General features: G+C 51.0%; 1 protein-coding gene across 3 annotated transcripts; it reads right to left on the bottom strand.

Moving 5' to 3' along the window:
• Positions 1-24: 24 nt before the first annotated feature.
• SMG5 (SMG5 nonsense mediated mRNA decay factor) lies at positions 25-27853 on the bottom strand. 3 transcript variants are annotated; one of them, XM_082834264.1, is made up of 22 exons: positions 27669-27853; positions 23628-23726; positions 22980-23103; positions 22457-22613; positions 20478-20567; positions 19430-19519; positions 18642-18720; positions 14987-15112; positions 14813-14881; positions 14143-14351; positions 13305-13442; positions 12540-13139; positions 10644-10819; positions 9423-9498; positions 8541-8716; positions 7381-7539; positions 4220-4279; positions 3659-3818; positions 3146-3236; positions 2223-2297; positions 1651-1789; positions 25-1469 (listed from the first exon to the last, which is right to left on the bottom strand). In XM_082834264.1, the coding sequence occupies exons 1-22, from the start codon at positions 27740-27742 to the stop codon at positions 1386-1388; spliced, it is 3051 nt and encodes a 1016-aa protein (XP_082690390.1). In that variant the 5' UTR covers positions 27743-27853; the 3' UTR covers positions 25-1385. The 3 variants fall into 3 exon arrangements, with proteins under 3 accessions (XP_082690390.1, XP_082690391.1, XP_082690392.1); XM_082834265.1 differs by having other exon boundaries at positions 27792-27841; XM_082834266.1 differs by lacking the exons at positions 22457-22613; positions 22980-23103; positions 23628-23726; positions 27669-27853 and adding an exon at positions 21130-21189.

The raw sequence follows: 27853 nt of genomic DNA, 5'->3' as shown, positions 1-27853 counted from the left end.
CACCAGGAGACAAGGAGTGGGCTTCTGGGGGTCTTTATTAAGTGATGCTTTAGTCTCAGCCTCTGCCAGGGACTGGAAGTGGGGGTGATCCCACTCCCCCCAGGTTGTCCCAGACTTGCTGTCTTAGAGGAAGGAGGCAGGCAGCCAGTTCTCCTCCGAGAACAGTCTGGGAAGCTAGGCTAGTGCTGGGGTGGGGAACAGCAGAGCTGAGATCCCCGACCCTCAACCCCCAGCCCGAGCTGTATGTGCAGCCCGAGCGGGAGGGGCCGAGGCAATCCTGGCCAAAGCCTCCCACACTCAGCCCCACTCTTGCTGCTCCACTCACTGCCCTGAGCTATTCGTGATCTCTGCTCTCACATTCACCTCAACACTCCAGAAGCTAGCCCCATGCTCAGCTCCTCCAGGCCTTTAGTCCCGGGGAAGGACAAAAGTAGGGAAGCCCATCAGGGCAGAGGGTCCCTGGCCGGGCAGCTTCAAGAGGCCTCTCCTTTCTGATGTCCATCCGAACACAGGCCCCTCCCTAGATAGTAATGGGGGTTGTGGCCTCAAACTTCACCCCTCTCTCCTCTTACTGGCATCCCACTCTGTCCCAGCACAGCGGCCCAGAGCACAAAGCGCAGTGACCATGGGGCTGGCAGGCACAGAAGCCCTCATTGGCATATAGGCCAGACTGCCTGCAGCCATCATGGGCCTGCTCCCTGCCCTGGAAGCTAGACGAAGGCAGACAGAAAACAGAAGTGGGGCAATGGGTGTGCATCCCCTGCAGCAGGAGGAGGGGATCTAAGCCCTGCCCTGCTACTGGCGCAGGCAGCTCCAGGCCCCTCTTCCTTAAGAGTCCCCAAGGCTCCAGAGCTGCCCAGCCCCTGCAAAGGGAGACGAGAGGGGGTGGGTGGTCCTCAAGGAGAGGAAGGGTCTGCAGAGAACCACCCAGACACCTGGTGTTACCCAACTCTACCCCCAGGCCCAGAGGACCCAAACTCCTGGCACCAACCACCCTGCGTCTTGGGTGAGGAAGAAGGGCCCCTTCTGCTGTCCCTTCCCCTCAGAGGTCCAGGAACCACTCCAACGAAACGCAGACACCTGTGCCTGCCACCTGCCCCTGGGGAAAGCAGGGGGGCTGAGGCAGGAAGGCTGGCTAGGGGCCCACAGGCCTCTCCTGCTCCAAGCACTTTCCTTGCTTTCCTGACGTCGTCTTGGCAACAGGGGGACCCCGCCCTCCCAGCTGGCTCCTGGGCCCTCCCTGCAGCCTGTGTGCAGCTGGGCTTCCTTCCTGTGTGCGTGCGTGAGTCTGCGTGTGGTGGGGTGACTACAGGTGGTGGTCCTGGCTGCCAGGGAGGGCAGGAGAGATCTGGAGTCAGCCCCGCTGCAGGGCCTGGGGGTCGGTCTCAACCAATCTCCTTCCACTGCTTGTAGAAGTCCAGAACATTCTTGATGTCGACACTGGCATGTGCAGCGGCCTGCAAGGCTGCCTGTAGAATTGGGGGGAGGACAAATGGAGGAGGGCCTGACCTCCCAAACTCTGGGACAAGTCGTTGAGGGGCTGGGGAAGGGGTGATGGAAGAGGAAAAGGGCAGCTGTCTGGTCTGAGGGAGTCGACACTGGTACCTCCTCCCCATTCCACACTCTGCCAAACATCACCCCATGACCCACCTGCATAGGGCCTGAGAGCGTGCTGGGGTTGTCCAGTGGAAGGCCTGTGATGATGGTCACCATGCCACTCGGGTCCTCCTCACCTGCCCCCTGGGCCAGAGTCAGCTGTTTGCAGCTGTCCAGGATCTTATAGAGCGTCCTGGTGGGAGCAGGGGGAAGGCGGGCCAAGCCCCAGCATTAGCACAGCCTGAACACCAGATCTCCAGGGCACAGGGGAAGCTGGGGGTGAGGAGGGCACCAGGAGAGAGCGAGAGAAACCAGGTAGCCCAGAGGAGAGGGTCCTGGAAGCTGGCCCCAGAGGACATGCTACAGGGACTGGGCAAAGGTTCAATGAGTGAGGAAGCTGAGCCCAAGGATCTCAGGGCCACGGGGGCTCAGATGCTGGAGCAACTTCTCACTCCATCTAAGGTGAGACCTGCAGGAGGCCTCCGGCAGAATAAGCCTGGCCCCGCGCTGGTCCTGCTGCCTGTTACGGAATTCTCCGGCCCCGTCCCTCTGTCCTGGGGAGTGCCCACAGAGAAGCAAGGTAGGCAGCCTATCTGAGGTTCTAGGGGTGGGGGCTGAAATTTTACCAGGCATCTGCATCCTGCCTCTTTAGCTTATGCCGCTCAAAGCTCTTCCCCACCTCTTTCTGGCAGCGAATGTACCTGCAAAGGAGACGAGAGAGTGAAGGTTGGGGGCAGGGGAGAGGGAGGGCACCTCATACAAAGCAGGCCATTGTGGCGCAGGGGACCCAGTTTTATCGGGGGGGGGGGCACGTCTCCCACATCACAGGTCTGTTTGGAGTCATTCTGAAGTGGCTTCCTAGCTGCTGAGCCCAGCTTGCTTTTCCTCCTGATAACATCAATTCTTTGGTTCCTCCCTGGGGAGGAGCTGGGAGGGGAGAAGCAGCAGGTGCTTTTCAAGTCAGTGCTTCTGGAGACAAGGTCCAAACAAGCAGGCTTTGTGCAGCTTTCTGACCAGGCAAGGGCAAATGCAGAGGAGGGGTGGGCCAGCCAGCAGAGAGCAGGGAGCTTTCTCCCTCTTCCCTACACCCAGTGTCTAGTCCTTTTCTGGCCCCAAAGGCCAGAAGGAAGGGCCTGTGCTGGGCTGAGCACCTATACACTGCCATCTTTCCCCCCAGCCCCATGGGAAGCCCCTGGGCAGCCCCGATGAAGGCACTCCCACCTTGGTCAACCTGATCACCTAAAGCAGGAGAACCTCCTGCAAAGGAGTCCATAGGTTGGAGGTGGGGGCTTGTTCCCCTCTCCCCGGTCACAGTGATCTCATGTTTGCCCCAGAGGTAGATGGACAGCAGGTCACTGTTCCCCAACAGGGCTCCTAGCTCCTCCAATCGCTGTCTATTTCAGCACCTAAGACCCTGACTTCTAATTATGTCTTCGGCTTCCCTCCCCAGGCAGTGAGCCAACTGTGACCAGGGGCCACGTGTCTTACACGAGGAACACATGCATTTGTTGTCTGTGCTCAGCAGAGGTCCAGCCAGGCCTGCACTCACCTGTTCCCTTTTTTAAACTCTGCCTCCAGGTATCGGATCCCATCCCGGGCCCCGGGGTGTTCCTTCTTCAGCAAATCCAGGCCATCGATCACTGGCGGGCAAGATGGGGGGTGGGGGAACGACAAAACAGATGAGCTCAGGCTGTCGTGACATGGGGCTCTGCAGAAGCATCTGCACTCACTCCAGGACACACTGCAGGAAAAGGGGCCGTAGCTCCTACAGGAATCCTGAAGTTCTTTCAAAGACTGACCTTCTGCCAACAATGTATGTTGGCAACTTACCAACTGCTTTCACTCAGATTTTCTCATCTGTTTCTCCCAACCATCTTGTGAGTCAGGGTTTAACAGGGATTGTCATGCCCACTTTGCAGATGAAATGACTGAAGTTCAGAGAGGCGGCAGGACTTGACCAAGGCCACTGTGTGTAAACTGGGCCCCAAGTAAGGGTCTCTCAATCCTAAGCCAGATTCTCTTTTAGCCACACTCTCTGCTCCCACCTCTCCAATATACTCACCTGTCCTTGGGATGATGACAATGAAGCGGCCACTGGTGGCCAGCTGGCGGATGACAGGGAGGTGGTGGCAAAGGGCTTGGGTGTCGGGGACGAGGTAGGGAGACATTGCTGACTGGGCCTTGGGCTGCTGTAGGCTCCCTTCCAGCTGAGAGACCTCGAGCTGTTGAGAGAAGGCAGAGTGGGTGGAGCTGCGTGCAGCCTGGGCAGGGGAAGAATGGTACTCAAGGTGGCTCTTATGGGGCTCCTCCTGCTGCCAATGGGAACAAGGGACCCCTTCGACGAATGGCCTCATAGGAAAAGTAGACAGAAACAAGTGGTAAAGGAAAGAGGAAGAGAAAGAGAAGGAAAAGAGACAGAAGTGAAGGCAGAAGGGAGCACAAAAGCTCAGTGACAAGTCAGCAGTTGGAAGGCAGTCTAGGAGGCTGGGAGGGTAGCCAGGGCAAGGTGGAGAGTCACAGCGGGCAGAACAGGGGCTGAAGCTGGAGGGCTGAGGACGTGTCAGGGGGCCTCAGGCAATAACCAGATCAAGAGCAGAAGGAGCGCGGGGCCCCAACTTCTTACCTGAAGTCGTAGCTGGGCCATGTCTCTCATTAGCCTGTTCCGCCGAGCTTCCTCCTGTGCCTACAAGGGGAAAATACCAGGTGCTAAGCTTGGGACGAGAAGCTGGGGGAATGAATATTCCTTTCTCCAGTGATCAAGAAGACCAAAAGGGATTCCTGGGGTCTGAAATAGGTACGGCCTCATATAAAGTCAGCTCTCTATCACTCCTGATAAGTGAGGGGAAGGGAGGCGTGGGAGAAAAAATATCCCTCCTGTGTAATCTGAACACATTTCATTAGCAGCCCACAGAAGCTCACGCCTCCCAGGGAGAGAGGGAGGGGATGGCACCTGTCTGTGTCTCAGGGTTCCACCTCTGCTCCTCTCAATCTGTCCTCCCTCCCAGGGGATACCATCCATGCACCCCTTCGCTTTCTATCATCATCCACTTGCCAACTTCTTCCAAAAGCTGCAGCTTCAGCCCAGACCTGACCACTCCTGAGTTCCAGACGTACATACCCAAATGCCTACTTGACAGCCCAACCTGTTTCTCAGAACCTGCTTCTCATCCTCTAGTGTACCCCAGCTTGCTAAGTAAACCACCATCTGCCAAGCCAGAAAGCTAGCTAGCTTTGACTTTTCCCTCTCTTTCAGCCCCAGAAGCTATCAGCCTCCCAGTCCTGTCAACTGTACCTCCTAAAAAATCATTCACATCCCTCTGCATCCCTCCATCTTCAATATGCAACCCCGGTCTAAGCCAGTACCTCCCACCTTGACTAGTATAATCACCTTCTTTTTGGTCTCTGCCTCCAGCCCAACTCATTTTCTCTGCCTGCAACCAAGGCAATCTTTCAAAAACCATCTGCTGTCCACCATGGCCCTGACTAGAAGTCCTGTGATGGTTTTCCTTTGTCTTCTAGATGAAGTCCAAATTCCTTAGTACGGTCTAAAGATGGGGACTTATTCTAAAAGACATGGGGAGCCACTGAAGGCTCTTTGGCAAACTGGCATCATCAGAGTGATGCTTTAAAATATTAATCTGGAATGTATAATCTCATCCTAATCATAAGAAGACACCAGACAAAGCCAAGTGAGGGACATTCTACAAAACAACTGAACAATACTCCTTAGAACTGTCAAGATTATAAAAGACAAGGAAAGGGACTTCCCCGGTGACGTGGTGGTTAAGACTCTGGGCTCCCAATGCAGGGGGCATGGGTTTGATCCCTGGTCAGGGAACTAGATCCCACACGCATCCCACAACTAAGGAGCTCGCCTGACTCAACTAAGATTCAGTGCAACCAAATAAATAAATAAATATTTAAAAAAAAAAAGACATGGAAAGACTGAAGAGACATTAAAACAATCAAATGTAATGTGGGATTCTGGAAAAGAAAATAGACATTTACAGGAAAACTAGTGAAATCTGAATAAAGTCTGTAGTTAACAGGATTGTACCAATCCTAACTTCTTAGTTTTGATAATTATACTATGGTTATGAAGTGTCCACCTCTTACCCGCCTGTGGAGTGTCCCCTTTGAGAAACTCTGGTAGAGAAAGCAAAGAAGGGAGGCAGAAGACCAGACCCATCGGGAAAGAGGGGTCCCTAAACCAGGCAGACACTAGAGCCCAGAGAGTAGGAGCAGCGCCCCGCCTGGCTTGCAGAGAAGCTAAGCTCCCACAGCAGCTTAGAACAAGGACAAGAGCCTGGTCTTTCCAATTCCAGAGCCCTGGCTCTGCCACTGATACCTCCTCCTTTGTCATTCTGAGCCCCTTGTCTATAAAATGAGGCTGCAAGCACCCACCTCACAGGGCTGTTACAGAGTTAAATGAGATGTCACATGCAAAGCAGCTTTGCACATGGAAAACTCTCGATAAATGATGTGAGAAGGCAATATGACAAGGACCACGCTGCTGCTGCCAGGGGATAAACCCCTTGGGATGGAAACGTGACTCAGGCAGAGCAGGAGGCAGTCCCAGCAGGCAGTGTGGCCTGAGTCCACCGTGGCCTGTGGTGTCTAGCACCACACCAGAGGGGCTTTCAAGTATTCCGTGCCCCAGGAGGAGTCTTCGGGAGGTTTAGGCCAGAGGAAATGCCTGCGAACACTCTAACATTTTTTGAAGCTGTGTGACTTCCCCGTAATTATTTTTGTAACCCCCTGTGTGTCCCCCTATGCAACAGCAATGAAAGCCTTAACACAAAAGGTTAGTGTTTAACAAAGCGTGCTTGCTTTTAAGGCAGCAAGGAGGGGTGTTTCTGGGGAGACTGTGCCCCTTCCCATCCGCAGGAAGGGGGTGCTCAGAGGTCGGGGAGCCTGGGGCTGGGGAAAGGAAGAACATGGGCGAGGAGACTGGCTTGAGATGAAGAACCCCTGGGCTTGCCAAGACACGTGGGCCGCGCTTCCCGCGCCAGACACCACCCCCCAAATGCGCTGGTGCCACTCAGCTTGGGGAGGACAACACGCCCAGGGTTGTGCAGGCCCCGCTAAAGAACCCACAGTGTTGCTCACAAAGTATTAGCCTCACAAGAGAAAGGCCTGTCTTGTTTGCTGCTGTAACCCTCATGCCTAGGATACTGACGGGTCTGGCATAGAGCAGATTCTCAGTAAGTATCTGTGGAATGAATGACTGACTGGAAAAGAGGTAACACAGGCCACCTCCTACTCTTTGAGGCTTCTGTGGGATGGAAGGGTTCCTGCATGGTGTCTGATGCCAGGATCCCTCCATTCCTCAGTCTTCATCCCTCGAAAAGGAAAGGGAAAGGAGCATTTTGCTGAGCACACGTACTCCACAGCACACACTCCATGATGCAAAGTGCAAAGTGCCTGCCATTCTCTATCATTGCACAGTCACAGCAACCCCATAAAGCTGATTCAACTATTCCTGTGTAACCGATGAGGAAACAGACTTAGCAAGGTTAAGTGACTTGCTCAATTCAGACTAGGAGGTGACAGAGATGGCCCTCAATCCCCAGTCAGTCTACATACAGGCCGGTGCCAGGCTGCCCCTGCTCAAAGCAACTCTCACTCCCTATCAGCCCTCAGTTCCCTCCCCAAGCTCAGTCTCCCCGGCCCCAATGACCAGGTTCTTCAGTCGAGGGCCACCAGTGTGTCTAAGCCTCTGACCCTGGGTTTCTCAGTGAGCCCATGGGAGCAGAGCAGACAGGGAGGGGAGGCCTGACTCACCATGCGGAACTGGGCCTGGGCCTGCTGCAGCAGGCTCTCCTGCTCAGACTGGGCGATGCTGACGAAGATGCCAACCTCTGGGTTGAACTGCAGGATGCTGCCTTGCAGGCGGGCAACGAAGTGGCCAAAGCTGCGGATGCAGCAGATGCGCACGACCGTCTGTGAGGAGACATGGGAGATGGCCCGGCTGAGCAGGGCCCTCCAGGCCCGCTGGCCCCCGCTCCTCCCCTCCGCCGTCCCTGCCAGTCCAACCAACTCAGCAACACGGGCTCCCTCGTAAGGCCTGTGGTCTGTAGGGTGGAAAAGAGGAGCGCCGAGGCCCAGAGCCTCTAGCTAACGGAAAAGGAGTGGGCAAGTAGGGCGAGGAGACTCCCAGAAGGACTGGAGAAGCAGGACTCAGGGCTGAGAAGAAAGAGACAAGGGCATGGGCTGGGAGTGATGAGACCTGGGTTCTTATGCCATCTTTCTCTGGGTCTCAGATCCTAACGTGTAAAATGAAAGGACAAACTAGATCACCATTTCCAACTTATGTTTTTGGCCAGCAAAACCCTCTTTCCCCATCAAACAAAAATCTTATCTAGAATGCTAAAATATAAAACAGACTATCAAGCCAAGCTGGAGAAGGAGGAACCAACGAGGGGGTGGGGGTGGTGTGTGTGTGTGTGTTGGGGACGGGGGCTGGGACACCTGTCCACTTGGCTTCCCTTTGCTGCCCCAAGACGGCCCATGTGGTGACACAGATTCAAGGGTGAAAATCACTGGACTAAATGGGTAGCACATTCCCTTCCAGCTCCAACTTTCTGTTTGCTGGTCAGCTTAGAGGAGGCTGGGCTTAGAAAAGAAAAGAGACCAACAGAGATTTCAAAGCCCTAATAATTTACTTGTTTTGTCCTCTCCAAAAAGCGGAGAAAGGGGAAGGAGGCTTGTTCTACAAAGGGAGACACTACCAACAGCAAACCTGTGGAAGGACATCCTGCCAAGGAGGAAAGGAAGTCCAAATGGTTCACCGAGTGAAAAAGGACTCACAGCTGCAGCCCCAGGGACATGCTCCCCGTCTGGATGGAAGGGGTGCCTGCCCGTCCCCTCCAGCCCTGAACCCCTGCTTTGCTACTGAGTCTGATGAACAACAGGGCTTGTGGCGTGAGAAATGATATCCCCACCTCCTCTGAGGTGCTGAGCAAGAGCCGATCCGTGTCGAAGTTGAAGCGTCTGTGGGCAGCCCGAAGGGGAGGCAGGTTGCGAAGTGCCATGTCCTCTGGGAGCAGCAAGCTGGACGGGAGGTCAGGCAGTTCACAGCCTTCAAGAAGATCCTGGACCTCAGGACACAGGACCAGGCCTGGGGAGAAAGAGGACACATGAGGCCACCTGCCCTATGGGAGCCCCCAGTCAGAGGGACACAGTCCTTCCTCAGAGGCTGTGAGACAGGACATACTCCTCGGACACAAAGTGGGGAGAGGTGGCGGGGAGGAAAGGAGAGATGGGTACACAGGGCCGTCAGGCAGAGCTTTAGGAGACCAGAGCTGGGAGGGTTACAGGACCGCTCAGACCGGGATGGCCCCCTGACAGAGGGACAATTACACTAGGATGGATGTGAGAGGAGGAGCTCTGGAAGAAGGAATGGACTGCCCTTGGGTGAGTCCAGAGGTAGGAGAAGGTGATTGCTAGCTGCAAGGTGGCAGGAGGGGATGACCCAGACAGATGGGCTCTGAAGGTCAAGGTCAATTCTCAATGAGGAAGGCAGCGGTGCCACACCAGTGACTGGGGCTGGCTCACAGGCTCCCCTCACTCTGCTCTTGCCACTCCACTGCCTTCCCCAGGGAGCACACTCCCTGGTGGACCAGGCCACCTGCCCACAGTGGGGCAGTGTTGGGGCAGGAAACCAGAGAGGCCCAGACCACAATGACTGCTGTGTGTTAGGGAGGATAGGCAGTGAATCCCATTAACCTCCTTACCCTAAGGACCAGGTTACCAGGAAGGGGGAGGCGGGCTTTGTGGGGCCAGTGAGGGAGAGAGAGGGAGGACAGTGCCAGGGACTCACTCACCAGACTCTTGGAGTTCGCCAGCAGCTGGCAACAGATTAAGCAACACAGAGAGGCGGTTCCACAGACTTTGAGAGCTCTTGAGGGAGAGAGAGAAGAGGAAGCCTTCAGCTGGGGCAGTGCTGGAGGCTGGCAGTGAACAAGAAAAGCACTATATCTGAGGGGTCTGGGGCTATGGTCACAGGCCTAGAAGCGTTTGAGAGAAAAATTAACAAAAGAGGCCAAGGGGGGGCTCACGGAGGACTTGGAAAACAGGGAGGAATGAAGAAGGGGACCATGAAGCCTCACTGAACTTCATCAACCGCTGAAGGCTTGAAACCACAGGAGAAACTCTCTGGATCTTGGTAGTGGAAAAAGCTAGAGCACTGGAGGAAGCTTCTCCCTGTCTAGCACAAACTTTTCCTTTCAGCCCTCCACGTGTCCACACTGGGCCACCTCTCTGGGGATATGATCATCTTCACCACACCGCCCTCGATGACTAACAATGACTAACTAGCTGTCATCAGGCACAAGCACATGCCCAAGGCTGTGCCTGGCCCTGACCTAAACTCCCTCATCTAGGGAAGAGGGCGACCTGCAGAGAAAAGGGTCTTCCACAGCAGGCAGGTGTGCTACTGGAATAAAGGAACACTGAAGAAAAGCCTCAGGGCACCGGAGGCTCAAGATTAAGACTCTGAACCTGAGAAAGGAAGGAAAAGGTCACAATCACGCCAGCCAGTCTTCATGGCAGCCCGCTTCTGACACCACTCACTCCAGCTACAGGACTCTCTTTAAGCCGTTTCCCTGCTCACAACACCTGCACCTTGTCTGAACATCCTGTCACTTCCCAGTCTCATCTCTCTTGTCACTACTCAGTGCTCTCTCCTTTCTCTGGACTCCGGTGTTTACCTATCAAGGTTAGCCCTTGAACACATACTGTCACAGACGTTACTCATAATGGCAGGCATTATGCCTGGCGTTGGGGACACAAAGCAGAATAAGCAGTGCTATTTTCCCAGTCCACAAAATTTGTATCCCAGCCCAGGCCACAGACTCTTTGAGGGCAAAGGTCATGCCTAATCCTTGCCCTGTAAAAAGCATAAGGAGCCAGCACAGAGCAGGTGCTTGACAATAACTTTTGTCTTGACCAGCTCACCTGAGGGGATTCCCACACCCCATCCTGGCTGGCACCCTCCCCTTACACCTTGGGACCTGACGGAGAGCTGTGGGAGTGGAGTGACGCACCTGCGCACACACTATGATGAGGTCGGGGTTAGTCCGTAGCCAGTCCAGGAAGACTTTCACAGCAGGAAGCAGGCCTTCCGCCATCAGGACTTGCAGCTTCTCCTGGATGCTGCGCTCATTCCGACAGGAGCGCCCACTAGACTCACTTCCCTCCGACTCAGAGCCCTCTTCAGAGGCTGGGGGTGGGTGACAGAGAACCAGGATGAGCGACTAGTAGGCACATGGCAACAGGCTTCAGCTCTGTGCGGGGAGCATGCCCCAACCTGCTTGGACTCTTCTGAAGAATTCTGATGTGAGAAGAGAGGACTCAGGCTCCTGCCTAACTTTTCTAGGCTCACTAACTAGTTGCTATTTTTTTTTTTTTTTTTTTTTTTACTAGTTGCTTTTAAGCCAAGAACCTGGTGCCTTTTAAAATACGAGCTAAGGGGCTTCCCTGGTGGTGCAGTGGTTAAGAATCTGCCTGCCAATGCAGGGTACATGGGTTAGAGCCCTGGTCCAGGAAGATTCACATTCTGCGGAGCAACTAAGCCCGTGCACCACAACTACTGAGCCTGCGCTCTAGAGCCCACGTGCCCCAACTACTGAAGCCCGCGTGCCCTAGAGCCGTGCTCTGCAGCAAGAGAAGCCACTGTGATAAGAAGCCCACATAATACAACGAAAGAGTAGCCCCTGCTTGCCGCAACTAGAGAAAGCCCGTGCACAGCAACGAAGACCCAACGCAGCCAAAAATAAATAAATTAAATTAATTAATTAAAAAAAAAACCACGAGTTAATTTGTGAGGTCTACAGCTACTCACTCAACTGATATTTATGATGTGCCTATACTGTGCAAAAGGCAGGGCAGACAGTCAGAAGTGAGCTACAGGTGGGGAGAAAAGAGGTACAGAATTAAAAGAACTACTTCCAACTCCTAGCTCTTCAAGTCTGCAGGTTAGAACACTAAGTAGTTCACACTCCAACTCTGAGCATCAGCTTCCTCATTTCTTTTATTCATTCAAAGTCCCAACCATGTGCCAAGCACTGTGTTAGGTAATGAGGATACAGCGATAGACAAAACATGGACTGCCCTGCCCTCAAGAGGCTCATGGTATTGCGGGGAGGGACAGACAAGTCAACGGACAATGTCACTCAAGTGGGAAAAGGCTGGAAGTTGCCAAGGTGCAGAGTCTACAGGAGCCCACAGGAAGCCTACCCTTGGAGGAATCCCAGACCAAGTGACTTTTAAGCTAAAATCTAAAGTGAGAATTAGGCAAGCAATTGGCTAATTGAGAGGCTCGGGGCAAGGGAGGAAAAGTATATTCCAGACCAAAGAAGCACCGTGCACAAAAGCTTGGAGGTAAAGAACAGAATTTAGAATAGGGATGATAACTCTTCCACCACAAGACTGCAGTGAAAATTAGATAAGACCCCCAAAAAATCCAACCTAGTGCTTGGCATAGAGTAGATGCCGCAAATGCTCACTGCTGCTGCTGACCAGGTGCCCCCTTTGCACCTCAGGGGAAGACCCTCAGGGAAACAGTCTCATTCTAATCCACCTGCCCTGGTGGGTGTGGTTTTTCTAGCTTCCAGGAGCCCTGGTAGGACCTGGGATGGCACGGGAGGGAGTTACAGCTGCAGTGCTGTGTAGGGAGAAAAGCCCCAAACCCACGGGGCAAGGTGGGAGTGGGAGGAGAATAAGACCATGAAATCAGTTGGGAGCTGAGAATAAGAAAGTGAGCAGCAGAGGGGATTCCCAGGAAAAAACTCCAGGCCACACTACAGGCAGAAGCCGAAAGCCAGGCAGTGAGGGTGGGGATGAGAGGTACTCAAACAGAGAAAAAAGTGGCCTCTCTCAGATGAGTGCCGATGGTATAGAGGTGAGGACCAGAGCAAGATGATGAAGAGAGGCCCAAGTACCTGGCTCTGAGGGCTTGTCCACATCCCCATTGACACAGGGCCTGCGGCTGGCCAAGGTGGGAGCTTCGGTGGCAGGCTGGAGGAGCAGGTTGCTGAAGGTGGGGGCCAGTCGGAAGCAGCGTTTAGTCTGGAACATCTGGGTGGACATGGCTTGTAGATTGCTGGCAATGCTGGCCTCACTGGGGCCCAGTGGGCCATTGAGGGATTCAGGAGCCTCTGACCTGGCCCGAGGTGGCTCCAGGGCTGGGGACCGTGTCCCTTCCTCGTCCTCCATATCTTCCAGGTCTGATCGGGACTCTTGGCTATTCATTTCTGAATCTGTCTCGGCATCAAAGGCTGTTCCCCCACCTTCAAGGCTCTTGTCGGAGCCACTGTCTGAGCCCTCACTGGCCCGGGCTGAGTCATGGCTCGAGTCTGAGTCAAAGCCTTCACTCAGGTCACTGTCATCACCAGCTTTGGGTGGGTGGCGCCGGCGGCGGAGGCAGGAGAGGCGGGAGAACTTCCGGCTCTTTCTGACCTCGCCATCTTGAGATGCTGCAGGAGGAGGCTCAGGACCCGGCTCCTCCACCTTCTCCAAGGGTTCCTTGGACTCTGCTTCATCTGTGGAAAGAGGATGGTCAGGTGGGGCCTTAGGGACAAACCGGAACAAGGACACTGGCAGGTGCTCTTTGACAGCACCTCCCCTGCCACAACTGTGTTCCCCTCCCACGATCCCCACACCCCATGCTAACCTTTCCACAGTCACAACCTCCCCCGTGCCTGCACCTGTGCCATCACTCTGGAATGCCGGGACGGGATTCTCGCCCTCTTCCAGCTCAGCTTGCAGCCGTATGTTGACATGATTGACAAGGTGGGAGAAGAGGGCCAGGGTGAAGGCAATGGCTGCACTGTACTGCTTGGATCCTAAAACCAGGAAAGCCAGCATTAGGGGCCCAGGGCCCTGAAAAGGAGTAGGCTCCACTAATTTCAACCTCATCTCACCTGTTCTCAACCCTTCCAAGGATCCAACTACCTCTGAAAACTTCCTCTAAGGCAAAAAAAAGACTTCTCAGGTCTCTTCACTCGCATCCTGTAATGTGGAATGTGCCAGCTCATCCTGCTTCATGGAAGCTCATGGATGCTCTTGTCCCATCTCATCCTCCCTGGCTTTGATGCCTTCACGCAAGCGTCTCCCCATATGCCCCAAGCATCTTTGCACCCAGCCCTGCCTCTCCCTCCCTTCCATCCAACTTTGCTCTACATACACCTCCGGCAGAAAGGTTTCCAGAACTGCCTAACTGCCCCCACCCCCAGCAAGTCTGAATTCCGTCTGGATCATCGCTAAGCATCTCAACCACTGTGTCTGCCTGGGTCCTGGCCAAGGGTACGTGTGTTTGTGGGTGTAGGAGGGCGGAGGGGGTGGGAATATGCTGTCGCCTTTGTTCATTCACTAGGAGCTTCTTTAGGGCAGGGTTCCTTGCCCCTATCTCCCACAGCCAGGCAGCGACACAGGTAGTGAAGGGACTGCTTGTGGAAGCAAGTTCATGGATAAGGAGCTGCAGAAAATGGTAGTGAGGAACCCAGAAGCCAGCCGGGGAGAAATGAGGGACAGAGGGAGAGTTACCTGCTCTCTTCAAGCTGTGCACACCCATAAGGCAGATGATGACCATCTGAAAGATGAGAAGGTCCGGGAGGAAAGCATATCCACTCTCATACTCCTCCTCATCCTCACTGGCCAGGCTGAGGTTGGGTGAGGAGGGCAGGTAGAAGAGACAGAGGTTGAAGTCCTCCAGGACTGACTGGCAAAGTGATGTCAGCTCTGAGTCCACAGAGCTATGGAAGGGCAGGATAACAGGGGAGGTCAGTGATGGGGGCTGGGGCAGGCAAAAAGAGCTGGGAATACAGGATTCAGAGAAAAGACCACAGGATCCTTAGCGGAGACTTCAGAAAGAGGAGCAGGGGGAATCAGTGCTTGCTGGTCTCCAAAGCAGACAGAATAACACGGGAAGGGCAGACACGCAGTGGAAGGGATGTGGGTAGGCTTCCCATTCGGCCACTCCTTCAACATCTAGTAAGCACCCACTGTGCCAGAGGGTAAGCCACCCAGAGAATGGGCACAGAACCTAGGGTGAGACAGTGAGGGATGCCAAGAAAGGACTAACCAGCTAAATAATTTCCAATCAAAAGGCAGAATTCACCAGCCCACTCCCTCCTCTTCAAGTCCCCTGCCAGAAAGAAGCCATCGTGATGGGGCTCACAGGACACAGTTCTTGCTCACACTCTCTTCCACTCACCTGCTTTTGGGCTGCAGGAGGCTTTGCAGATACATAAAGTTCACCAGCAACCTCTTAATGTCTTTACATCTGAAATGAGAGGAGCCCAAGGTAAATGGTGAACAGCTCCAGGGTCCCTATGGTCCTACTGCACCAACTGCAGAAAGACCCCCTCTTCCCACAGGCCCCACTCACCGCTTCTTGCTGGGAGAGAGCTTCCGAGTCTCGCACTTCTTCAGCTGGTGGTACATTTTGGCTGCCTTGTCATACAGCCGCTTGAGGTTCCCATAGGCCCCCTCAAAGGACACTTCCGACTGGATGCTGAAGGAGACAGAGGTGAGCTACTGAGTCTTGGCAGAGGCAGAGGGGGAGAGGGGAAATGTCAGTCTTCCAGGGATTTAGGGAGCACTGTTTCTAGTCAATACAGGCTGCTCCCAGCCTCCCCTTCCATGTATGTACTCAGGGTGAAAGCTATCTTTCCTAATAAAATACACACATACAACTTCCAGATTAATCACAGTAATGATGACATCTGCATCTCCTCTGTATCTAGAAATGGGACAATTAATCTCACTGAATGTTACAACCTTAACTTAGTTACCATCCCTGAAATACACTATTCTTCATCTTAAAGCACAGGCACTTAATAGGTAGCATTTAACAAGCATTTACTATGCGCAAGGATATTTACATACACTACTTCAGTTAATCCTCATGATATTCATTCAAATGCAAATATGTACTGAGCACCCGACTCTGTGCCAGGCACTGTACCCTACTATTGTCCACATTTACAGATGAGGAAGTAAAGCCTGAGAGATCAAGTATAATGCAAAGGTCACATAACGGACTTCCCTGGTGGCGCAGTGGTTAAGAATCTGCCTGCCAATGCAGGGGACATGGGTTCGAGCCCTGGTCTGGGAAGATACCACATGCCGCGGAGCAACTAAGCCCATGCGCTACAACTACTGAGCCTGAGCTCTAGAGCCCACAAGCCACAACTACTGAAGCCCGGTGCCTAGAGTCCGTGCTCCCCAACAAGAGAAGCCACCGCAACGAGAAGCCCGCGCACCGCAACAAAGAGTAGCCCCTGCTCGCCACAACTAGAGAAAAGCCCACGCGGGGCAACGAAGACCCAACGCGGCAATCAATCAATCAATCAAACAAAGGTCACATAGCTAAAACACAGTAGAGCTGAGTCTCCAAACCAAGTCTGTCTTACCACAAAGGCTATGACCTTAAGAGCATGCTATACTTTTTAAAAAAGTCTTGTTTTTCGAAACATCTTTTCATTACAAAAAGCAGTGATAGAAAAGAAATACACGCCAGTGGTGAATTAAATATAGCTACAGGGCTTCCCTGGTGGCACAGTGGTTGAGAGTCCGCCTGCCGATGCAAGGGACACGGCTTCGTGCCCCGGTCTGGGAAGATCCCACATGCTGTGGAGCGGCTGGGCCCGTGAGCCATGGCTGCTGAGCCTGCGAGTCCAGAGCCTGTGCTCCGCAACAGGAGAGGCCACAATAGTGAGAGGCCCGCGTACCGCAAAAAAATAAATAAATAAATAAATATTTTGATACTCCTTCCACTGAGAAGTGGGCTCTGTGTCACCTCCCCTTAAATCTTGGCAGGGGATGAGGGTGGGAGACAATGACTATGCAACTGCTTTGACCAAGAGAATACAGCAGGAGTGACTCCACCAGTTTCCAGGCCCAGGCCTTAAGGGATTGGCAGACTCTACTTCCAAGTTTCTTGGGTCATTATCTGCTGTTGGAGCCCTGAGCCACTATGTAAGAAGTCCATCTGCCCTGAGGAAGATACCACATGGAGAGGCCCTGAGACTACAAGGAGAGGGAGAGGGGTCCAGATGAACCAACCCTCCAGACATATCAGACCCCCAAATCAGCCAAATACCACCGACTGACCCTAGACAATGCCACCAGGAGGAGAACTGCCAAACTGAGCCCTAGCCAAATGCCTAACCCACAAACCATGAGATATAATTGTTTAAGCATAGTAGAGGAGGACCTTATTTGGCACCTCCCAAACCTGGATGTGCTTGGCTCTCTTTGAAAGTGATTCACCCTAAATCATGATTATGAATGTGAGGAGGGATCCAGGACAAGTAAGGGGGGCATTCCCTGGAAGGCATGCAAGGAATGGGAAAGATGCAATGGGAGGTTATAATATAAAACCTGGTAATCATATTCAAGAATGAATACACAAATAACAAAGGCTGGACAGGGTGTGGAGAAAAGGGAACCCTCCTACACTATTGGTGGGAATATAAATTGGTGCAGCCGCTATGGAAAACAGTATGGAGGTTCCTCAAAAAACTAAAAATAGAGTTGCCATATGATCCAGCAATCCCACTCCTGGGCATATACCCAGACAAAACTATAATTCAAAAAGATACATGCACCTCTATGTTCATAGCAGCACTATTTATAATAGCCAAGACATGAAAACAACCTAAATGTCCATTTACAGATGAATGGATGAAGATGTGATACATATATATATATATATATATATATATATATACACAATGGAATATCACTCAGCCATAAAAAAAGAATGAAATAATGCCGTCTGCAGCAACATGGATGGAACTAGAGATTATCATACTAAGTGAAGTAAGTCAGACAGAGAAAGACAAATACCATATCCTATCACCTATATGTGGAATCCAAAATATGACACAAATGAGCTTATCTACAAAACAGAAACAGTCTCACAGACATAGAAAACAGACTTGTGATTGCCAAGGGAGAAGTGGGGGTGGAGGAGAGATGGAGTGGGAGTTTGGGGTTAGCAGATGCCAACTATTATATGTATATAGAACGGATAAACAACAAGGTCCTACTGTATAGCACAGGGAACTATATTCAGTATCCTGTGATAAACCACAATGGAAAAGAATATAAAGGAGAATGTATGTATATGTATAACTGAGTCACTTGGCTGTACAGCAGAAATTAACACAACATTGTAAATCAACTATATTTCAATTAAAAAAAAAAATGAATACAGTGGATGGGAGGCCAGTCTGTAGCGATCTAGTAACGGAACAGGGTAAATATTTGTTGATACAGGAAACAGGCTTCCTTGGCCAGGAAGGCAGAATTAGGTTATTTTACTTTACACCTTAGTAGCTGACCATTTAAGCTATGAAGACCACCCTTACTCCCTTTAGGCTTTGAAGCCCAATTCACTACACAACTTCTTCTGAGATAGATTTGGCTTCTCAAGTAGACTCTGGCCCTGATTAGGTGGCAACAGTGAGCTTCCTGGCAGTTTATGTCTCACTAAGACTTAACCAATGGCATTCTCATTTACCTGTCACTCTCATGTGCATTTGGTTATGGTGACTTAGTAACCTAAGCCTAATCAACTTTGGGTGCCCTGAAAAAATTGTTTTTTCATTCTAAGAGCTAAGTGTGAGATCCAGGGAAGCAGTGATCCACCCTGTTAAACTTGTCCCCCCATGCTGTCATCTCTGTCACCTCAAGACACTGAAGCTCTATAGTTCTGAAGTTCTTGTCAGAGGCTACTTTGGTACCATTTTATCAACTATATCAAATTTATTTCCTTCTTCAGGAAGGCGGCAATCCTGTTATTTTTCATGACAGCAGACAGCTACTTCAGCTGCCCAAGTATCTACAAGTCCAGGTGGCTATGTGAAAAGCAGCAGGGCTGTGTCAGGATGCCCCTGAGAGAAGGGACACCCTCAATCTTAGCATTCTTCTATCTCACTCAGGAGCTAGAGAAGGGAGAAAGGGAAGAGAGAAAACAAAGGAGGAATTGTGCAGACATGAAAGTAGGGCTGGGGAAAGAGCTGGCAAATACTCACCAGCGCAGGTAGCAATACATGGCTTCCACATTATAGTACTTGCTGCCGGCAAGTGTGCCCAGCTGGTTGAAGGGCATTCCTGGAGAGGAAGAAAAGTCACACAGTCTGTAGCCATAATACTCACCGAAAGCTGCAAGGCCCAACCCACGTTAAGCATCAGAGAACTCATGGGGAGAACAGTGGGTCTGCAGGCGACACTGGTGTCTCAGGTGATCAGCAGTTTAATCTTGCTCCTCCAGGGCGTTATCTATTCTAGACTCACTTCCTATCAGTCTAAGCCCACCTGGACCACCAGGGATTTCAGCACTGACAGCTGCCATTCCTTCAGCAGCAGCTGTGCCTCTTCCAATGCTGACTGAACTCCATGGAGCCCTCTCCTCTATCCCAGCTCAGTCTCTCACCTCTGAGTTCTCCTTCCTACATGCTAATCCCCATCTTTCCCTGTAATGGAGCCTGATCCGTTCCCTCACTGTGCCTCCATGGGGGCAGCTGAAGTATGGTCCCCTCTTTCTACAGAAACCTCAGGGACAGGGAAGCCATCTTGTCTCTCCCTCTTCTGCCTCCTTCCTTCTTAGCTCAAGACTTTCCCATTTCTCTTCTCCTTCCACCATCTTCTGAGTGTGTGTTACAAGGGTCAGAATGCAGAACCAAGGTGAAGTATGAAAGAATTGAGAGTGGGTGGGAAGGACCCAGGGGGAAGTGAGTATGGCCTGCCTGCCATCTCAACATTGTCTTCCTCTTGGAAAATGCTGCTGGGTTGGGAGGCCCCAGTGGAGGGGTCCACTTACCAATCTGGGGAGCCACTGACAGGGCTTGGTAGTAAAATCTCTCAGCTAGCAGCTCAGTGTCTACGCCAGCTAATTCATTCTGATATCGTGCTGCAGGAGGGAGAGGAGGAAAAGAAATACAATGATTCCGTGTTTCAGAAAAACCTCCCCTCATCTGGGAGTCTACTCTGGAGTACTGTAATAAGAGCCCGGGAGGAAGATACCTGAGCTAGAAGGCAGGCTGCTTGGGTCTCTGGCACAGTCTTAAGTCTGCATGACTATGGGCAAACTGTTCAACTCTCTCTTCCTTGCTGGTAGGTCCAAAATGTAAAGAATATTTAGTGTTTGTAAAGTAAAGAGGCTCTTCTTGATTATCTCTTCCCAATGAAGGGGCTGCAGCATATATAAATGCTTGAAAAGACTTCTGATATTTGGTTCTGGAATTCAACTGCTCAGTTCTAGAGAGAAGACATTACTAATGACACTTGGTCAATCTACTGTGAAACAGCTGATTCTCTCTGTGCCCCTTGCCTATAAAGGGTCCAGGAGTGGGATGGGGGCAGGGAGACGAGCCTCAGATCAATAAAGGATAATGCATCTGACAGCCACACACCGGCAGCCTAATGACAGAACCATTGTCTATCAGGACTAGAGACCGGGGGCCATAAAGCAAGAGTACTTTTCCATTCTGAGAAACATATTTCAGGCAGGTAAGTCCTCCCTGAGGTCTAACTGCAATTCCTCTAGGAATCCATGAAGAGAAAACCCCAAAGGAGAAAGACATCAAATTAAAATCTTCCTAACCCACCGCTGAAACCAGGTTATCACCCTGACTTTCTTAAAGAGCAAAGACATTTTCCTTCTTCTTGTATTCACCATCCTTTTCGACTCATGCACGAACAGTGAAAAGAAGGAAACACTGTAAACAGACTGGAGGAAAAAAGTTGTCAGAGGCCACACTGCGCCTCCTGCTCTCCAATCACGTAAAGGGTGGTATGGTACCAACAGGAGCAGTTGGAGCCTGTCCTGTAGCCCAAAACAGAGAAAAATGAAAGGTTCGGATTCTTACACAAATCCCCCAGGTACACTAGACATCGGTGGCATGCCATCTGTGCCCAATCCATCTCCTTCCCTGAGGCAGACACTGGCTTCTTGCATCCTGAGAAAGAGAGAGAGAGAAAGAGAGAGAGAGATATGTTTATAAGCCCATTCCTCTGTCCCTACCTTTGGGGAAACACCTTTCCTAGGTGGAGAAAGGAGATAAAGAATCCAGGGCTAGTTTTAGAACACGGCCTTATGGGGCAGAGAAGACACCCATCCAGGACACAGATAGAGACACAGGCTCACAGGTAGACAGAAGTAGAGACACAGAAACTCATAGGCAGGGGTCATTCATAGGACAGAAAGGAACTAGAACAGATGGGCTATGGTCCTCAACCTAGGACAGCTCCCTGGGGGAAGGTCATGTGAAAGGTCATCATAGGAAGGCTTCTAGAAAGTAGAGGTGAGGCTCAAGTGTCAGTACAGTTGTGGGTGCCTTGGGTAGCAGCTCCCCACCTAAAGGTAAACGGTTTGGGTCAAGATGGGAAACTTGCCCAGGAAGAATGGCATTTGAATGAGGCCAAGGTAAATGCTCCTGGCTTCTGCTTGGTGGGAGGCCCACAGAGAAGGCAGCCTATGGAGAGTCTATTCATGAGGGAAACGAGGTCATCTTGCCTGACCTGAGGACTGGTGGTGGCCAGAGCCAAACATGCATGGCTCTCTCCTCTCCCTTCACCCAGGCAGCCTTGTAACTTCAGAGAGCTCCGGCTACTTGGCAGGCAGTTTTCCCATGTGCCAGGTACTGTTCTAAGTGTATTAAAATATCAACTTAAGTAATGCTCAAAGCAACCGCATGAGGTAGTTACTCTTGTTACTTCCATTTTACAGTTAAAGAAATCAAAGTTGCACAGCAGGTAAGTTGCATAGCATCCTCCTATCCATTCCACTTTGCAGCCACACTCCTGGGTGTGTAGCTCCCATTCTGAGCAGCCTTTCCTAATATTCTTTATAGAGACATTGCTGAGTTGGCTGAATGAGAAATATCAATAAGGAGAAAAACTAAAATGATTTGGGGAACTGACCCTTTGAAATAAGGGTTCTTAATCTTTGTTTAAGCTATGGACCCCTCTGGCAATCTGGTATAACACCTATAAATGTTGCCTTGGATTGACGTTGTTTTGTTTTGTTTTGTTTTATTTTTGGCTGCGCCACACATCTTGCAGGATTTTAGTTCCCCAACGAGGGATTGAACCCGGGGTCCCAGCAGTGAGAGTGCCAAGTCCTAACCACTGGACCGCCAGGGAATTCCCCATTGTTTTGTTTTTAAATGTTTTTAAATGTACAAAGTACAGTGCTCTGCTTCTGACCAGAGAATGCTGCCACATAGGGGTGCAGACACAACCTCCATCTCTGACCCAGAATGTCTTTGTCCTGGTGAGGGAAGGGGCATGGGGCTGGGGGAGGGCAGGGGGTATAAAGAGCAAGGGGAGTTGGAGGAAGAGGGAAGGAGCTCTAAAGGATAGCTGAACTGAAGAGAAAACCACCATAGCTGCCAGTACCTCAGAAGGCCAAAAAGAGATTTGCACTATCTTGAAAGAATGTCCATGACTTCCCCAACGTTTCTAAAAACTTTAATACTTTCATCAAATACTAGGAAACAATCTCTAAAGTTAAAACAAATGCCAGCCAAATTCAACTGGAAGAAAAAAATGCTATTAATAACATCTTTCAGTGTCAGACCTACTCTAGATCATTCCATTCCCTCCCCGACTCCCCATCGGTCTACAATCCCAGACTGAAGAGGTCTCTCTCTCTCCTTCCTTAAGATCTTTACCCCAAGTCATACGGTTGTTTGGGTAAATCCAAATTTCATGAAGCATTTGTAGGTCTTCTAGAATGCTCTCTGCCTGGCTGGGTCACAAGGTACATGGATCCTGAGGGATAAGAAGGCCAGAAGTAGAAGCATATGAACTTGCTCCTCGAGCCCACCTTTCAGGTTTCACTGACCTATGAGGGGGTCGGTGACATGGGTCCAGTCGATGCAGCACTGCAGTTCTAGCTGGTAGTGGGACTGGATATAAAGAAGGAGATGCTGGTAGAAGCCGATACCAGCGACCAGGTGTGTCCTGTAGGCACATTCCAAGGTGCTCCGGCTGTGGATATGCTGGAGATTGGGAAAGGGAAGGGGCTAGTTAAGCAACAAGATCAGAGTTCTGCTCCCCCATCCCTAATCATATTCATCTCCCTGAAGAAATAAACTTATCTTCTTGGCTCTGGAACTTTATCCACATCTCCTCTCACTCACAAGTTACCCCTATACCCTTAGACCTACTTCTCTGGTCTCCCCATCTGGGATCAGGCTCCCCTCCTTCCCTGATCCTAATTCCATATGACTCCCTCCCTTTCTGCTATCTCTTCCTTGGTTTCTCTATCTACAACCATACTCTGGCCCACTTGCCTCGCTGTCCTTTTCTTCCTTAGCTTCCCCTCTTTAGACAAACATCTTCCCAAGATCTTGACCTCCCCTTACCTTTTTGTTAGTCTTGATAAGCTGGATAACTTCGTAGTACACCTTTCTCCACAGCAGCTCCTCTGCCTTCCTCCCATAGTCCACCGGGTGCAGGAACATAAGCTTGACGCAGAGCTCACGCAGCCTGGGAGGGTGTAGAGGAGAGCATGAGAGGGACTGCCCATCCCTTGGTGAGGGACACAAGAACTGAGGACAAGAAGGCATTTGCCAACACCCCGACTGACAAATCTCTGTGCCTCGCAATAGACATCCAGGGTCAGTCAGTAGGACCCAAGACAACAGCAGTCCTGGAAGGCAGTGGGAGCCCCAAAAGACAGAGGCAGGAGCAATAAGAATTTTAATAATCTTCATTTCTTTCCCTGCACCTTTCTCTCCTTTTTACTCTGCCTCTGTATCTCCTCCTTCCTTCCTTCATTATGCAGTATGGCCAACTCCTCCAACTCAAACACCATTCTAATGGTGTTAGATGTAGAAGCTGCAGAGAGTGAGGGATCCCCTCTCCCTCTTAGGAAGGCCAGAGACGTCATACCCCATTATTGTACCACGAGGTCAGGAGATAAAAGAGAACATGTGTCTATATGTGACAGGGTTTCAGGTGGAAAGGAATAAAGAAACTGTAAGAATGTGTAGTTTAGAGTCTCAGCTTACTTGTTCCTCAAGCTAATGTTCTCTGGTTTGAACACTTCTTGATAAGCAGTTTTGTTGCAAAGGATGAGGTCAAGTCGATGCACAGCCTCCACCACGGCCCTGCAGGGAAATATAGGCAAACAGCCTTTGAGCCATGTGTATGGTCCACCTATGATGCTGGAACACTGATCCTAGAGGAAAAGCTAAAGAATTTGGGGTGGGGAAACTAAATGGCTGCAGATTGAGCTCGGTACAAAACAAGAGGAACACAGTCTCCATCCTGACACAGCAGTCCCCTCAGGAGACATCTGGCAATGCTGAAGACATTTTTGATTGTCACTACCTGGGGGAGGGGAAGAAGAGGCATGCTATTGGCATTTACTGTGTGCTGCTAGACACCCCACAATACATGGGAAAGTCTACCACCATAACTATCCTGCCCCAACTGTCAACAGTGTCAAGGTAGAGAAACTCTGTGATATGGAAGGTAGACTCTCTCAATGGAAAGAGCATAGGCTGTGATGCCAGGCAAAACATCTAGGGTTTGAACCTGGCTGTGTCTTACTAACTCTATAACTTTGGGCAAAATTACCTACCTCTTTAAGCCTTAGTTACCACATGCATAAAAGTGGAAATAATAGCAGTTACCTCAAAGGGCTGTTGTGAGGATTAAATGAAATAATTTATATACAGCACTGGTATACAGTAGGCATTCAATAAATATTGGTGGAATGAATAAATTATTATTATGCAAAGGCTTATTATCTCTGACATAAAGGAAAGGCATTCCTAATATAAAATTCTGCTTTGGAATAATGGGGTAAGAGAAAGGGGGAGGGTGTCCCTAAACTGCTTAGTTATAAGGTCTCCTGGATCCTGCTGAAGGAACTGTTTCTTTAATATAAAGTGTAGGCTCTGGAACCAGACAGTCTGGGTTCAAATCCTAGCTCTACTTCTTACAAGCTATGTGGTCCTGGGTAAAAAATCTAACTTCCGGGACTTCCCTGGTGGTCCAGGGGTAAAGAATCTGCCGTCCAATGCAGGGGACATGGGTTCAATCCCTGGTCGGGGAACTAAGATCCCACATGCCGTGGGGCAACCAAGCCTGCGTGCCTCAACTAGAGAGCCCATGTGCTGCAAACTACAGAGCCCACGCACCCTGGAGCTTGCACACCACAACTAGAGAGAAAAAACCCACACGCCACAACTAGAGAGAATCCCGCACGCCGCAAAGATGCCGCATGCCTCAACGAAGATCCCGTGTGCCACAACTAAGACCCAACGCAGCCAAAAAAAAAAAACCCTTAAAAAGAAAAATCTAACTTCCTTATGTGTCAGTTCTCTCATCTATAAAATGGGATTAATATCATCATCTACTTTGTGGGGGTTAAATTAGCTAATATATAAAGCACTTGTAACAGTGCCTTGTACACAGTAAGTACTCAAAAAATATTAGTCTTCATCCTGAGGAAGATATTCCAGACTCTAAGAGAAAAGTTCAAGGAAACTCTACAATGGATGGCCAAGAGGTGCCTGGGTAAGTATCATCTCTGGAAGGGTAAAACCCAGGGGACAGACAGCAGCTGTGAGAACAGGTGAATCAGGCACAGCTCTGGACACAAAACAACCAAAAAATAGGGAGTGATGATTCATAAAACCGTCCAAAATTGTTTCAGAACACTGAAACATGCTCCTGGGCTGGGGAAAGTGGGCCACAGCGGGCTAGCATCTTGTGGTGGCTCAGGTGGTACACCACTAACAGCTGTCCTGTACAGGGCGAAGTGACCGCCAACACCCAGCTGAGTGGGTGGGATGGTAATCAAGGCCTTCTCACAGGCAATCTTAAGAGCCCAGCATTTCTCCAAACACCTCCTGGGCTGCCTAGAGATGGAAGCCAAACCCTTTCAGCCATCCTGGCCCTCAATGCCAAGGGCAGCACCAGGCAGCCATCAGTAATATGCCAGCTTAGTCCCCAGGAAAGGGCTTTTAACTTCAGTGCCATGCACAGATGTAAGGAGGCTGTGTGTGTATGTATTTTTATGGACAGGCCCCAGAGCTTTCCTTAGATTCTCAATTCAAAAAGGTTAGTAACCACTACTCAAGGAAGTTCTAATTGCAAACTCTTAAACCTGAGAGGTCTCCGCACTTTCTTCCACATTTCCCATCAGACCCTAAGCTCCTCCACTAAATTGTAATCTCTAGAACAAAAACTACAAAAAAAAGTCTTGTGTCTCATTCACTATTGTAATCCTAGGCCTAGCAGTGTTAAAAAAAAATGTTTTTAAAAAAACAGTTAAAATTGGCCTAATTAACTGGTGCTTGTGTCCCTTCCAGCATCCCTTTTCCAGCTGCCTTTTCTGCGGGGCTTAAAACATTTCAGAATTTCATTTCTGTAAACAGACTGTGGGAATTTCCCAAATTTACTGAAGGTCGGATGACAGTTACATAGTCTAACAACATATTTACCTTGGGCCAAGAAATCAGACCTTCCTCCCCCAGTTCTTCCCACCAATCAACACTGCTATAATAAATAATAAAAAGAGATCCGCTGCCTCAAATTTCCATCCTGCCCAAAGCCAACAACACACAATTACCAGCAGAGATACCCACGTGCACGCATGTAAACCACACATGCAAACATATCCGCTTAAGTCAGTCAGTTCTGTGAGGGCAGTGGCTTGAGAAAAAACAAGATTTGTGAATGATTAGAAGGATGACCAGAGCCATTTCCAAAAGCTGGAGACAAGTAAGGAATCTTGCAAGCACTGCCCACTCTCTGTCTGACAGGCAGCACTGACAATCGGCTGCATGACAAGGCACACGTGCCATCCCAGCCAACTGCTCACCCACCTGGAGACTGCTTGGGGCAGCCCACAGTGAGAGCCCTGGGGCTGATAGATTGGATCATTTTTCTATTTTTGCATCAGCCTATACTCCCCTCTGCCTTCTGGCTTAGGAAGCCAAAGCAGGCAGGATGCCTACTCAAGGGAGGAAAAGACAACATGTTCTTGACTCTTTCACTGTCAAGATGAGGCCCATGGCTCTGAAGCTGGTCTTCTCATGCAAACACCTCTGGTTCTATAGAGCCTGAGCTGAATGAAAACCCCAAACCCTACTCCCTATTAGAAAGCAGAAAACTCAATTTGGTCTCTATGCTTCAACCTACTTTGATCCAGTTCAAGAGCCCAAGTTTCAGCTGCCCCACACAGAAAATCCTCGACTCGGGGCAGGAGGAGCTCACTCAGGATGGGAAGAGCTCATACTGGCCTGTTCCCAACAGAGGGCTGAAAGGCTGAAGATGTGAGTGGCACAGTGGCACTGTGGAAATCAGAAACCAGGAATGGAAGTTGCCTGGCAAGAGACTGTAGTCATGAGGCTGGAAGGAAGGCAGAACTCAGGAGTCCCCAGGTGCCCTGAAATGGGCTCCTATGACCTAAGAACATTCTGGACTCAAAGTCCTTCACCGCCCTTCCAGTCCAACACAAATAGTCTTCCAGCCTCTTTCTTTTCATTCCGATTCCCAAAACTTAGAGTCATAAGGGACCTCAAAGCCTATCAAATCCAAGCCTCTCCTTTTAAGGGTGAGAAAACTGAGGCCCAAGGTTAAACTGTGAGAGAATGGCAAAGCAAGGAGCTGAACCTGGCTCTCTTGATTTCAGTCCAGGGCTCTTCCCTGTAAGTCCTTACAGGGTTCTAAGCACCATTCCCTTCCGGGTTTTTCTCCTATCTGTGACCCCGCCCTCATCTTCCCAACCCCTGCAGTCCCCAATTCCCACCTTCTTACCCCAAATCCGCAAAGCTCGGTGCCAGCCCCAAGCTCACTGCGGAAGGTATCCCTCCACGTGCTTCCCTCCCAACCTCCCACCCACCCAATTCCTTCTTTCTGCTCAATCCAGCGTTAAGGGGCCCCGAGCCCTCTGCTCCCTCCAAAATTGCACCCCCCCTCCCTCGCCCGCACCCCAGCCCGGCACCAGAGCCCGCCCGCCCGGGAGGCCCCGCCCCTCGCTGTCCCCCCCCCCCCACTTCCCTTGGCGGCTGCACTCACACCCCGGCCCCTCTCACCGGTAAAGCCGCTTAGTGTGGAGGACCTTTGCTTCGGGCTCGCTGCTCTCCCCTGTGGGGGGGCCTTGGCTCATGGTGCCCGGGCCCGGGGGCGGATCCCGGTCACAGACCCCCGCCACCTACCGCTACCGCCACCACTGCCGTCTCCGACCGTAGCCGCAGCCACCACCGCCGCCGGCCCTGCT

Source organism: Leucopleurus acutus (genome assembly GCF_964270905.1).
Source record: "Leucopleurus acutus genome assembly, chromosome: 2".
NCBI classification, from domain to species: domain Eukaryota; kingdom Metazoa; phylum Chordata; class Mammalia; order Artiodactyla; family Delphinidae; genus Leucopleurus; species Leucopleurus acutus.
This window is presented reverse-complemented; position numbering and strand designations above follow the sequence as displayed.